Source organism: Heloderma suspectum, chromosome 5, assembly GCF_057233095.1.
Source record: "Heloderma suspectum isolate Gila_16-S chromosome 5, 16-S_ref, whole genome shotgun sequence".
Classification (NCBI taxonomy): domain Eukaryota; kingdom Metazoa; phylum Chordata; class Lepidosauria; order Squamata; family Helodermatidae; genus Heloderma; species Heloderma suspectum.
Genome location: NC_139462.1, coordinates 22587437 through 22600368, shown reverse-complemented (window position 1 = coordinate 22600368; position 12932 = coordinate 22587437). Strand labels below are relative to the sequence as shown.

The window sequence follows — 12932 nt, the reverse complement described above, 5'->3', positions numbered from 1 at the left end:
ATCCACCTGGGTTGACACCAGATTTCACTTTAAGCGAAATTAGAGTTGTCACCCAGTTTAATATATTGTACAGTGCAATGCTATGTATGTCTACTCAGAAGTAAATGCCCTTGAGTTCAATGAGACTTACTCCCGAATAAGAGTATATAGGGTTACAGCCTCAGTTGATTAATTGTATGAGTTTTACAACTCAATCCTACACATGTTTACTTGGAAGTAAGTTCCATCGTGTCCAATCCTGGGTATGTTTGGACTTTGGCTTTACTTGATCAGTTGATCAATTCATTGATTAAATCTGCATAAATTTGCATATAGATAAAAGAAGAGTTTTGAAGAAAAAACGGTATATTTTTTGTGATGATGTATGTATGTACTGCAGCATCTCAATGCTCCTTCTAAGACGGGAGGGCAACCTCTCATTTGCAGGCCTAATCTGACCCACAGCATCACCCAATCTGGCCTGTAGAGGGTTGAACATCCTCTGTGGGCCGCTCCCCAAGCCCAGACCCCTGACCTAGGGAAAGGAATCCCTATATTATCTTTGATTCCTGATAGAAAATAACATGGGGATCCCCCCCCCCATGCAGCACACCCTCGCAATGAGTGGGGGGACTGGTGTGAAAGAGAATCCCCATGAAACACGGGGATTTCCCTGCTCGACCAAGGTTTGTAGGACTGAGTCTTGGCGAGTCCCTTTCTGCCCTGCTTGCATCCCAATCAGGATGTGCACAGGCTGGGAAGGAGGCTCTTTACTGGGCCAGCACTTGCAGAAGCCAGCTACTTCAAGTGCTGGCTGAGTCCCTTCCCAACTCTCTCACACTGTGCCCAGGATGCAGGTTGGGTGGGAAGAACTCTGCTAGCATGAAAGGGAGACAGTGGGTGGGGATGAGTCACGATGACATCATGGGAGGGCTTTGAGGTGATTGCCCACCCCGGTAAATGACTGCCACTATAAATATTTGTATTAAATTATATATATTTATAAATGGCACCTTCTTAATCAGGGGCACCTTGTGAGTCAATCAGAACATTTTTAATTGATCATTCCAACTGATTAATCAACTAAACTTTGCTGTCCTAAGTGAAATTGGATATGAATTTGGTGGTTCATGTTTAGAATTTGAGGGGAAGCATGAAAGAGTTTTCCAATAACACTAGCAACATTCCTCAGAGGGTTTCGCACATCTTTACATTTGATATTTTGGAAAGATACCTGAATACACTAACAAAATACATGCGTCTTGGATCAGTTGTGGATGCTGCAGATGCATTTAAATTTCTGCTTTTCTCAGCAAAATATGCAGAAGTAGTGACCAGCATGGGATCACAGCACCACTGTCACAGATCTTACCAAGAAAATGGGTTTGTTAATTTCATATATTTATATCCTGATCTTCCTCCAAGGAGCTCCGTGCAGTTTGCATGGGTCCCAGGTGGTCTCTCAACAAATGAACTGCTGCCTTATCATGTGCCTTCAGACCATTCCTTGGGCCACATCCCTGCTTTTGAGGCTAAATGTTTTCCTTACTGTTATCAAATGACAGAGGCCTTGTTCACCCTGAGGTGGCACACCTCTGTCTGAACTGTTTCATTTCAGACTACAGGTGGGAGTTCACACGTTTGGAAGTTTCTATGTTTTGTTTTGTTTTTAAATCTCTCCATACACTGAGAAGATAACTTATCACCTCTTTGTGAGAACTAAGCCACTCTTCTTCTTCCTCTTCCCCTCTTGTAATATTCACTTTATTTATTATAAAAGTTATAAAAGTTTATTATAGAAGTTAACAGAGCAATTCTTTGGTCCCTGGGAAGTATCCCAGGGATTATAAAGTATGGTGGATCCGCCTCCCTCTGAAGGCCATAAACACTGCTACAACCTTGGAAGGGGGAATCCTTGTTTAGATTCTACCCAACTCCCACCCCCTTCCCCTTGCAGCTGCCATGGAAAGCACCATGATGGCTGCTCTTTCATGGTTGCAACTGCTCAGGGAGAGGAAAAATGGGCCAGGATGGTGGGTGGGGTGGGGTGGGGAGGGAGGAGGAGAGGCCAGGACCCACAGAATCCTAAAGTCTCTCTGTCACCTGTCCTTCCCACAACAAGTTAAGTCAGCTAAATGAGCTGAGAGGATTATTGAGCTGAAAATGCAAAGAAAAGGAAACTAGCTTCTCTCAGCAGGGCATAGGACAGAGAGAGCTCCAGTCTCAGAGCCCTCCGTCTATTGAACAGTAATCCCTCAGAATTGTGCTCTAAAGATAAGATGGTCTCTGTCCACAGGCTCACAGTCTAATAGGTATGATAGAAAAGAAAAGAGGAATGGGGAGAGAAGAGGAAAGGAAGCAAATTCAGGTGCCAATTCTTGAAGTGAAATCACCTCAGCAGTATCATCTGATCAGAGCAGTGGGCCTTCCTTACTTTAAGTATGCATGCATACACAATCTAGCAGTCCATAATCCTCTGGCTGATGGATGAGGCCATAGCATGCTTCCCTTCATTTCTGCAGTCTCAGGGCATCCGACACAAGGAGCAGAGTGATCTTTTAATTTAATTTTTTTTTTTTTTTGCAGGAAGCGGGAAAGCAAGCTCCCTTAGAGCTCATGCCTGAAAAAAGTGTAGATCTCATTTAGTTGCTCTGACTATGCACAACAATACAGTGTGTGTTTGAGAGCCAAAGTACACACATTACAGTTGCTATGGGGATGCCACCCCAAATTGCCTTAGAATAGCAACTGATTCCTCTGGCCACCATAATGTTTGGAACTATTCAGTATGGAGGGGCAAAACTGTCAATTTTGGTTTCTCTCGGATTCTCATTTTCCCAATCTTTAGTTCTATTTGTCCCATCTCCACATCAAATTAATATTTTAAGTTTGCACAAAAAATCATATGCAGTTTTGTACATGGTTTCCCCCAATATAATGCATTTTGAACATAATTTTCATTATACATGTTATTGTGCACACTTTCCCCTACTATATGCAATTTATACGTTCATTTGTTTGGAGAACTCCATTACAAAATTTGGACAAGTGTGAATTTCAAAGAACTGAATTTTGGTTCACACAAAGGTTCAAAGGTGTGAAATTAGGTAATTTTGCATTGAAATGCAAATCACACGGATTCCTCCCCCCATCCCTAGTATTCAGTTATGTGAATTAAGGTCATGTGAATTAAGTGAATCAAGGTGTTTACACCCTCATGTTCTTTAAGTTGATGCCAGGAAACTTTAGGAAAGAACTTAAGAACATAAGAAGAGCCCTGGGGAATCAGACCAAGGGTCCATCTAGCCCAGCATTCTGTTCACACAGTGGCCAACTAGCTGCCCACGGGAAGCTCACAAGCAGGACATGAATGCAACAGCACCCTCCTGCCCATGTTCCCCAGCAACTGGTGGACATAGGCATACTGCCTCTGATACTGGAGGTGGCATATAACCATCAGGACTAATAGCCATTGAAAGGTTTTATCAAAGGTGATTCCAACCCTGCTTTCTATTCACATTTATTTCTCTCATCACACCAGCCAAAAACCAGCTGAAGGGTGGTTTTATCAGAAATCAAACAAGAGTTATGTTTTATACTGCATAGTTGCACATGTATGGGATAAGTCAATAACAACAACAACAACACCATGAGTGTGCATGGCACTCTACAGAGTAACAACAAGAAGGTAGGTCTCTATCCCAAGTCATTTAGGAAAGAGATAGGTGAAGACCTCCTCAGGCAGCTGTTCCAGCTGGACTTTCTCCTCCTCACACAGGGCCAATACCATCAACTGCCCTGTGGGAAGGCTTCCAGGAGAAAGAGGGAGGCGTGTGGAGACCACCTCAGAGTCTGATCTAGCTGTACTTTCACTCACTGCCTTCTACCACCTAGTGCCCTGCTGGACAGATCCTTATGAATTGTTATATTTTAATGTGGTTTATTGTGATTTTATTCATATATTTTTAAGTTATATGTAAGCCAACTTGGAAGGATATTTTTTCCTGTCAGGCCAGATACAAATAATTGAAATAAAATAGATTTTCCCTTTGTGCTCCCCTTCTTCTGTTGGACATCCTTTATTCTCTCTCTCTCTCTCTCTCTCAGACACACACACACACCCTTCTAGTGATAAGGCTAATAGGAGTAATTTGGGGTGGGTGCATCTAGTAGGAAGCCTTCTGGAGTGTTTTTTCTCTAGGCCCGGAGTGGGCAACTTGTCACCTTCCAAACATATGGAGGACATATGGGTTGCCCAACCCTGCTCTAGACCTTCTTATGAGGTAAACAGGCTTGGGGCATTCCTCTCCCTGCTGCCATCTTGATGAAATGAAGCCAGATGTTGTCTCAGACAAGGTTCACTTGACCCAAAATATGAACATATAAAATTGCCTTATACTGAGTCAGACCAAGCTGGAGGAATGCAGTACTGGATCTGCATCCTCCTGATTGTGATCTGCCACTGAGTGACTACAGCATCGCCCAACCAAAGCCATGCATTTTGTAACAATGGCTGTGATGCTGGCCTGAGGCCTAGGCTAATATTGAGGGCCTGGGTGTCTTGTGTGACTGAGGGAGCTAGGGCACTTGCAAACCTCCCTGCTGGCAAGCTAAAGATCTCTCAGCTGGGTGTGTGTGTGTGTATAATTTTGCCACTCTACCTCTTTGCCCCCAAATGATCTGCTCTGCTTCCTACAATATTTGTTCCATAAAACAAGCATAGCTCAAGTTATTTCTCTCCTGCCACTGCAATTAGCTCCGTGCACATCGTTAAAGTGTGATAATGGGTATATATACACACTTAATTTGTTGTGGGCTTGGCAAGTTCGGTATTTAGTTGAAAGCAATCCTTTCCCCCATTAAACCAGGCCATTTCAGTAGTTATTTACTGGTTGTTGTTGTTTTTTTTTAAAGACCAATCGGGAAACTTAACATGTACCTCACTGAACCAACTGTAAACATAATTTATCGGGAATGAATTTATTTACAGCATTTTCACTGCCCTCAGCTGCTAGTGTTTGATTGTAAACTTAAAGGGTATTTATTACAGTGCATATCACAGTAAAGCTATAGCTTTTATGGTAAAACCATGGCTGACTTATAGCACTTTTTCTTTTTCTTTTTAAGTGCAGCAGCTATATAGATGCTAGGATAAAGTCATAGTTCAGCAAGAATTTCTGCAGTAACCCTTCCAGAGAAATGGGCACACAGTTTTATCTGCAAATTGTATTTTTCTGTGGGTATTTTCAAACTTTCCAACTCTCATTGACCAGACTTGTAAATAGCTACTTGCCTAGTGCTCTGTGTTGAATAGGGAGGCCTTCAACCAGAGAGTTGGACAAGAGACAACTGGAAGTGAGTTGGTTTTCTGTTTTCTTTTGAGCTGTTTGATATGACCTTAATGCTTAACAGGGCTAAAACAATACCAAAAATGTCAGCACATTGTAGCTTAAAGCTCTGCCAGTAACTAAGCCTTAGGAGAGGCATTTCAACCTTTCAGAATGGGGGAAAAACTGCACAAATAACCAGGACACCTCCAGAAGAACTGTACTGGCTGCCTATTAGCTACTGAGCCATGAAAAAAGTTTTGTTATTATCATATAAAGCCAAGAACTTGGGTTAAGAACTTGGGACCAGGATACCTAGCAGGCTGCCTTCCCTTATATATACCCAGACAACATTTAAGACCTTCAGAGGAGATCTTGCTGGTCATTCCAAAATGAACGGAATGTCTCCATGAAGAACTTTGACGACAGGCCTTCTCTGTAGCGGCACCCACCCTCTGGAAAACCCTCCCTCATGCAGTTCAGGAGGCAGAAAATGTAACGTCTTTTAAACGCCTCCTGAAAACACGCCTTTTCACACAGGCTCTCCCTGGGCTGTAACTGCTGCTGGGTTTTACTTTGGTTTTACATAGTACTTTTAAACTTTTAAAAGTTTTATATTATGTCTTGCCAAGCTGTAGTTATGGTTTTAATTGTGAACTGCCCAGAGAGCCTCAGCTATTCAGCAGTATAAAAATGTAATGAAAAATAAAATAAAATAAATGATTGGTGATTGGGAAAAAGGGGTTGGGGCCAGGGGAAGAGGGTGGGGCATTTTAGGGAGCCCTGGAGGGCTGGGTCTGTCACCTGGTCCTGAGGTTCTGCACCCCTGAGCTAGAGCGTCTCAGGTTGTGTAGTTAGGAAAGACCCCCTTGCCTAAGACCCCAGAGAACTGTTGCCAGTCCGAGTGCACACTACTGAGTTAGATGGACCAGGTGTGACTAATGTCAGCTGAATGGGGAATGAGTACCATCAGGTGTGCAGCTCACTTGAAGATACAGATGATGTGTATAGATGGACAGCCCAGATAGCTTAATTCGTATGTTTCCCAATATGCATTAGCCTCCAAGCGATAAGGAACAATGTGATTCTATTCCAAAGATTACATATATTGCCTAAATGAAAATTATGCATAATGACCAGGTAATAATGAAACAGCTCTGGCATCCTGTCTCTGAGAATGGAAATCTTGAGCAGAAAGCCTAAAACAAAGCAGCTCAGAAACAAATGATTTGCTTAGCCAGTTTTGAAATGTAACATATGGGAAGGCAGATTTTTTCATAAACTCTAATCAGCAAATACGATGATTCATGAGATTGTATTGCAAATTTATTTAGAGTCCTTGCTTGCTTGCTTTCTTGCTTTCTTGCTTTATTAAATTTATATACCAGCCAATTGACAATGCCCTCAGGGTGGTTTACAATCATAAAACTCTGAAGTCATAGTTTAGCGAAGTTTCTTTCCATCACAGCGTGAAAAACTAGGCAGGACTCTGCCTAAGGAACTTCCAATCTAAAATTCGACACTTGGGAGACAACAAAGGAAGATGAGGGAGATGGAGGCTGGGTAAACAGGGGATGCAACTATTTCAGCCTTAAGGAATGTTCCCACACACGATACATTCAACATGGGTACCTGCTTTCTTACAAGCAGTGCTACCCATGTACAGACATCTTGTATACAGGTTCTGTGTAACATTGGAACAATGCTATAGTTACAGTGGGGTGTGGGGACTAAGGAGTGTGCCACAGACTTCATGGGAGAAGTGAATTTTGACTCAAGGAACTGATGGCACATTGATGGTACTATAATTATGATGCTGATAAGAGCTTATAGAACATGATCACACGATAAGTGTTCATAGAATATTGTACCATCCCCCAAATATATCACATATCTCTAATGCTCAAAGACCTCACCAAAATAATACACTCCACAATGAAGGAGTGTATTATTGTTTTGTGTATGTGTTTTACATTTGAATGCAATACTGTTTTTTTTTTCCTTTAATATATGGTGGAGAGAAAAACCCCTATATAAGCAAGAGGGGAAAATTCCAAGATGTCAGTCGCCAGCAGGAGATGGCAGTTTTCATTAGGAGTTCCCACCAGTTTTCTATTGGCTTTGTTATTTGATTTCCGATATTTATCTCGAGCTGTGTACTCACACAGCAGGGATCTGGGTGTTTGTGGGAGAAGATTTCCCCAGTAGCCTGCAGGCAAATTACTGCAAAAGCAGCATGAACCAGTGTGGGATAGCGGAGAGGACTAAGATTTTTGTGTTAAAAAGAAAACAAAAAAGCCGTGGCAGCAGTTCTATGTGCTCAAGCACAGCATTATCCCAGTCACATAGAAAATGGGGAGGGGAGTTTCAAGCCTTACTCGCAAAAGGGGCATGCAGGTGAGGGGCACTGGGCCTTCCCCCAGCCATGGCTTACAGCCCCTCCACCTTCATGCTTTTCAACCAGCCCAAGTCACTTTTAGTAACAGAGCTCATTAAGGGGGAAATGGTAATTGAAAGGGACTAGTGGAGGCTGGTGGCTCTGATGTCAGTGTGTGTGTGCATGTGTGCATTTTTTTGGGGGGGAGAATCCTCTACTGGTTTCAGTCAGAACCAGTCAGAACTCTAAAGGAGTTCAAGGTGCTGGAGCCACCAGCCTCCACTGAAAGGGCCCGTAGCTCAGTGGCAGAGTGGGAGTGTTGCATGCAGAAGGGCCCAGATTCATCCTGTAGTATCTCCAATGAAAAGGACCAGGTAGCAGGTGATGGAATCACTGCTGACTGGGGATGCAGGAGAAATTTGTTCTGTTCACATTTGAATGCAAACTTACCCCATTTTGCACTTTCGAACCGCTATACGTAAACTGGTGCTCAGTTATCCTTCGAAATGTGTACTTTTCCAAACTTTGCAACGGCCTCCAATTAAAAAAAGATGCATACAAAAATGCACATATCAGAGAAAAATAATGTTCAAGTATGCATTCTATCAGGAAAGGTGCTTGCAAAAAAAGTGTACATTGGGCAAAAACACATAGAGAAATGCATGTATTAGTAGAAATATGCACAAAAATGCTTATGAATTTTTCATACGAACTGTAATGTTTGGGACGAACCAAACTCATGGCTGGAGAAATTCTCAAAGTTAAAGACGAACTGATCTTATGATTGCAAAAATGAGAAACTGGGAGAAGCTGATATTGACAGATTCATCCGTCCCTATCTTTGACTGAGACCCAAGAACAGCCCAGCCTTGTGGCCTTGAGATGTTTAGGGATTACAACTCCCAGCATTCTTGACCATTGGCCATGCTGGCCAGGGCTGATGGGAAGGCTGCCTGAGAGATGCTGCCCGGCAGAGTATAAGGCAGCTTCCTATGTTTCTAAGCTTCAGGAAGGTCAGCAGTGGGTGGATGCAGGGATTTTTAAAAATCCATTCCATCTGCCTCCCATGGATTGTCAGGTGCCTTTTATTCCATTGATGGAATTAGATTTTTTCCCCCAATTTCTCAAATTTGAGCAAATTTGCACTTGCAAAGATGTGCAAATCCCCCCCCCCCCCTGCAATACATATGTTCATACTTTAGCCTATGGAGGAAATGTGCACTTTCGGCCAATGTTTTCTTATTTTATGTATTTTTCTATGACTAAATTTGCATAAAATTCTGGAAATGAAGAAAAAAAAAAAGGTCTGCAAATCTGTGGAATCCAGGTGATTCTGGAAAAGCCAGTCCGCTATGAAATCCATAGTTTGAATTCACAGAAATCTCAACTCATTTGATCCCATTGTGGATTTCTTTGACATACCTAGTAGTGGGTAGGGACAACAATGTGCATGCTCCTCACCAGTGTGTCCCCTTTGCCGTTAAGATCAGAAGAATGAAGAGATAAGGAGATGATCACATTGCTGAGTAGCAGGACTCATTCTTTGCATTAGAACTGAAATGAATTAGAGGTGGGGAGGAATTCAAAAGCTGTGGTCCTCTTTGATTTATTCAAGTGCAGGCTGCAAGAGTTATGCATCCTTAAGTGACATCCTGTTTGGAACACACTGCAGTAACCTTGCCTTGAAGTTATGAAGACATGGATGGTTGCTCGTTCTGAACAGGGTTACAGAGATGGGTAATTCTCCACTATGGCTCATGCTGGCTTTTGCTTAGAAATAAGCTAAACTATTTCTAAAATGACCAGGAAGCTGGTCAGTCTATTTCCAAGCAAAAGCTGAATTTCATAATAACCAGCATAACACTTTGTATTTCTCCGAACCTAAAATCTGTTGAACCCAAACCTTATTAAACTCCAACTTTAGTCAAAACCAACAATCTTCCATTTCACCACAGTGTGAATCTACACCTGCAGTTTGAAGTGGTACAGCCCAGACACAGGTTTACACTTCAGTGTCAACTAGACTTTAGTCCAGGAAGAGGACAAAAGTGGACACCACTTTGCATAACATTTGCATATGCAAATTTATAAATATAGGTGCAAATTCAGAAATAATAACTATAATTCAAATAGAAATACAATACATCTTGCCATAGTGGAGAAGACTTTGACTATTTGAAGAGGTGACCTGTTCAGTCTGCTGTGCAGGTGCTAACTGTGGAATGGCATCTTCAAAGCCTTGCTCTCCCTTCTGATGGTTCTTTGCCTTCAAAGCAGAATTGGACAGGTCACCTCTTCAAATAGAGGACTGTCCTCTGCAAGCTCTTCAGCGTAGAGGAAGTCCTCTGTAAAGTAGGGCACCTGGCCATCCTAATGGAGACAAAATGCCTTTGGAATGGTCTTACCCAACAGCCACATACATACTGAACAGGATGGGGGATCATAATATTTACTGCTATTTATTTAAAATATTTGTAGGCCACCTTTCAGGACAGGAGCTCTACCAAGGTGGTGTACAACAATAAAATTCATATAATTAAAAAAACACCCTGTCATAATAAAAAACAGCAAATGTTCCAGGAACCATGTAAGACAGAACTTATCACGTAACAGAACCCAGTGGGATGCTGCAGGAAAGGAGCTGCATAGATAATCAACAACCAATAGTTCTGATAGGAAAATGGTTCCTATTTTTTGTACTGAAGCTCTGAATGGGGCGATTTGGAGGACAAACTTAACCCACCCACCCTGAAATGTGGTTCTTTTTAGCAAACAGAGCTGTCATTTCTTTTCCCTCCAAGGAGCCTTATTCCCTTCCTTATTTTCCTGGCACAAATTAATTATTAAACATAGCTGGCATGCGCCTTTCACCATGTTGGGATCTCCAGTGGAAGGGGTGTTGGTGGAAGACATTATTTAATTATGCTCGGCTGTGTTTCTGCGGAGTAGGTAAAAGCCTACTTTTTATTATTGCATTATATTGTTTTGCAACCCCCACCCCCACCCCTGCCAAGACATGAAGTGATTGTGGCACATAGCAGGCAGAAGCTGCCTTCTGTATTTGTTTTGTTTTGCTTTTTAACACTAAGCTGTAGGTTACACTTGCACTTGGAGACATTGTGTGGAAAAGCAGATAAGCCCTCTGGTGAGACTGAAATTAGGAATAAGGAAATTAGAAGTAGCTGGATGTGGGGGAAAGGAGAAACTGCAAGGAGACGTTGAACACTTAAATTGTTATTATAACAAGAGGGGTCTTAGATAGGTAGATAGATAGATAGATAGATAGATAGATAGATAGATAGATAGACAGAGAGATAGAGAGATACGTCTATCTATCTATCTATCTATCTATCTATCTATCTATCATCTATCTATCTATCCTATCTTATCATATTTCTGTACAGCCCATAGCCAAAGCTCTCTGAGTAGTTCACAAAAATTAAAAACAATTAAAATATATTATACAAAGTACAAAAAAAGCATTTGCATAAAAACATATAAACAGCACACACACAGGCAACGGTATAACTAAAAACAATTTTTAAACTATCAGTCAAAGACGATCCAGGACCTGATTACAAACTATTGTATTCATTATATTGCTGCCAAATGTCTGAGGGAAAAGGGCAGCTTTAACTTGGTGCTGAAAAGATAACAATGTTGGCACCACATGACCCTTGTTGGGGAGATAATTCCATAATTGGGGAGCCACCACCGAGAAGTCCCTCTCTCTTGTTGCCACCTTCTGAGCCTCCCTCGGAGGAGGCACCTGGAAAGGGCCTTAGATTCTGAATGTAGTGTACTGATCGTTTCATGCCGGGAGATGATTTCCCTTTATCAGCCGCTTTTTGACTTGCCGTAATCTATGTGTCATACAGCAAAGTAAAAACAGTACAATAAAATAATAACAATAAAAGAATAACAATTGATACATTAAAACCAGCAGGACCCTTTTCTTCTGCTGTGGAGCATTCTTCCCATTGCAAATACCAGGACTGTGGGTTGGGGGAGAATTCTGATTGGGGGAAGACTGGGGGCAAAGGGTGAGACTCCTCCCATGGTTCCAGTCTTGCTCCTCCCTCCTCAAATGATTCATTGTGCATCAGTCATGTGCAGCATAGAGGTACGTGTGTACTCACAGGCATGCCAACACAACATCATATATATTTTCAAATATGACATTATACTGGCATTTCAGGAATGTGTGTTCATCCACTCACTTACTCACTTACTTACTTACTTACTTATTTCTATACTGCCCAATAGCCAGGGCTCTCTGGGCGGTTCACAATTTAGGATTATGGTGGCTAGTGGCAATGACTTCTTGTGGAGTAAATCACCTTACATCTGAATACTCTGACTTAACTAGTGTGATCACTGAATTCAACAGTTGACTTCAGCTTAAAACAGTTTGTGAACGCAGGTGTTTGTATATATAAATCCAACCAGCTGGATTTACTCATATTTCTTCTAATAAAGCTGGAAGATTCCAGGAAGGAGATTAGAGCTCTTCAAGAAATGTATATTTCTACTAGAAAAACACACACACTTTGAAATGGAATAAACATAACATTAGCAATGATCTTTGAAGAGAAGTTACCCAATGTAACAGCTCTGTTGTCGTCTTTTTCATTTTCCAGTGCTGCATATGATGCTGTTCTCGACAGAAATGTGGCCATCAAGAAGCTCAGCCGGCCATTTCAAAATCAAACGCACGCTAAACGAGCTTACAGGGAGCTAGTCCTCATGAAGTGTGTGAATCACAAAAATGTAAGTTTCTTTTTGGTAGTGGGATTGAGAAGCAGAAACATTTGAATCTAAATGAGAAAGATAATATTATGCCTTTATGAGAAATTCGCCAGCAAGTGGGAGTAAAAAAATTCTTCCACTGACAGATGTGCAGAGGTTGCATAGGTTTGGAAGGTATGGATGTGATCAGGCTACATTGTTCCCTTCATGAAAGTAGATGTCAGGGAAAGGACAAAAGCTTAGCTGCACTTCTCTATTTGCTGGCTAGAAGGAAGTGAGTTACAATTAAGCCCCAGGTCAGCGTATTTGATTATGCTGTCGCTATGGAGATCTTCTCTCATTTAAATCCCATGAAAGTCCTGTAGAGAAGAGTGGAAACCCAATTCAGTCTCTCTTCTCTTGTGCAACAATAGATCAATTGTGCTCTGATTATTCAATCCACAGCTACATAACTACATAACTGGCATATGCTAATACTGGATAATGTTTATGCTGATGTG

The 12932-nt window shown here is 41.7% G+C and overlaps 1 protein-coding gene across 9 annotated transcripts in view; it reads left to right on the top strand.

Moving 5' to 3' along the window:
* Nucleotides 1-12932, top strand: part of MAPK10 (mitogen-activated protein kinase 10) — a 413215-nt gene that overhangs the window by 299553 nt on the left and 100730 nt on the right. For all 9 annotated transcript variants that reach the window (XM_084860214.1, XM_084860212.1, XM_084860211.1 and 6 more), the window contains one exon: nt 12324-12453. In XM_084860214.1, coding sequence (XP_084716340.1) covers nt 12324-12453 — 130 coding nt within the window. The remainder of the gene's footprint in view (nt 1-12323; nt 12454-12932) is intronic.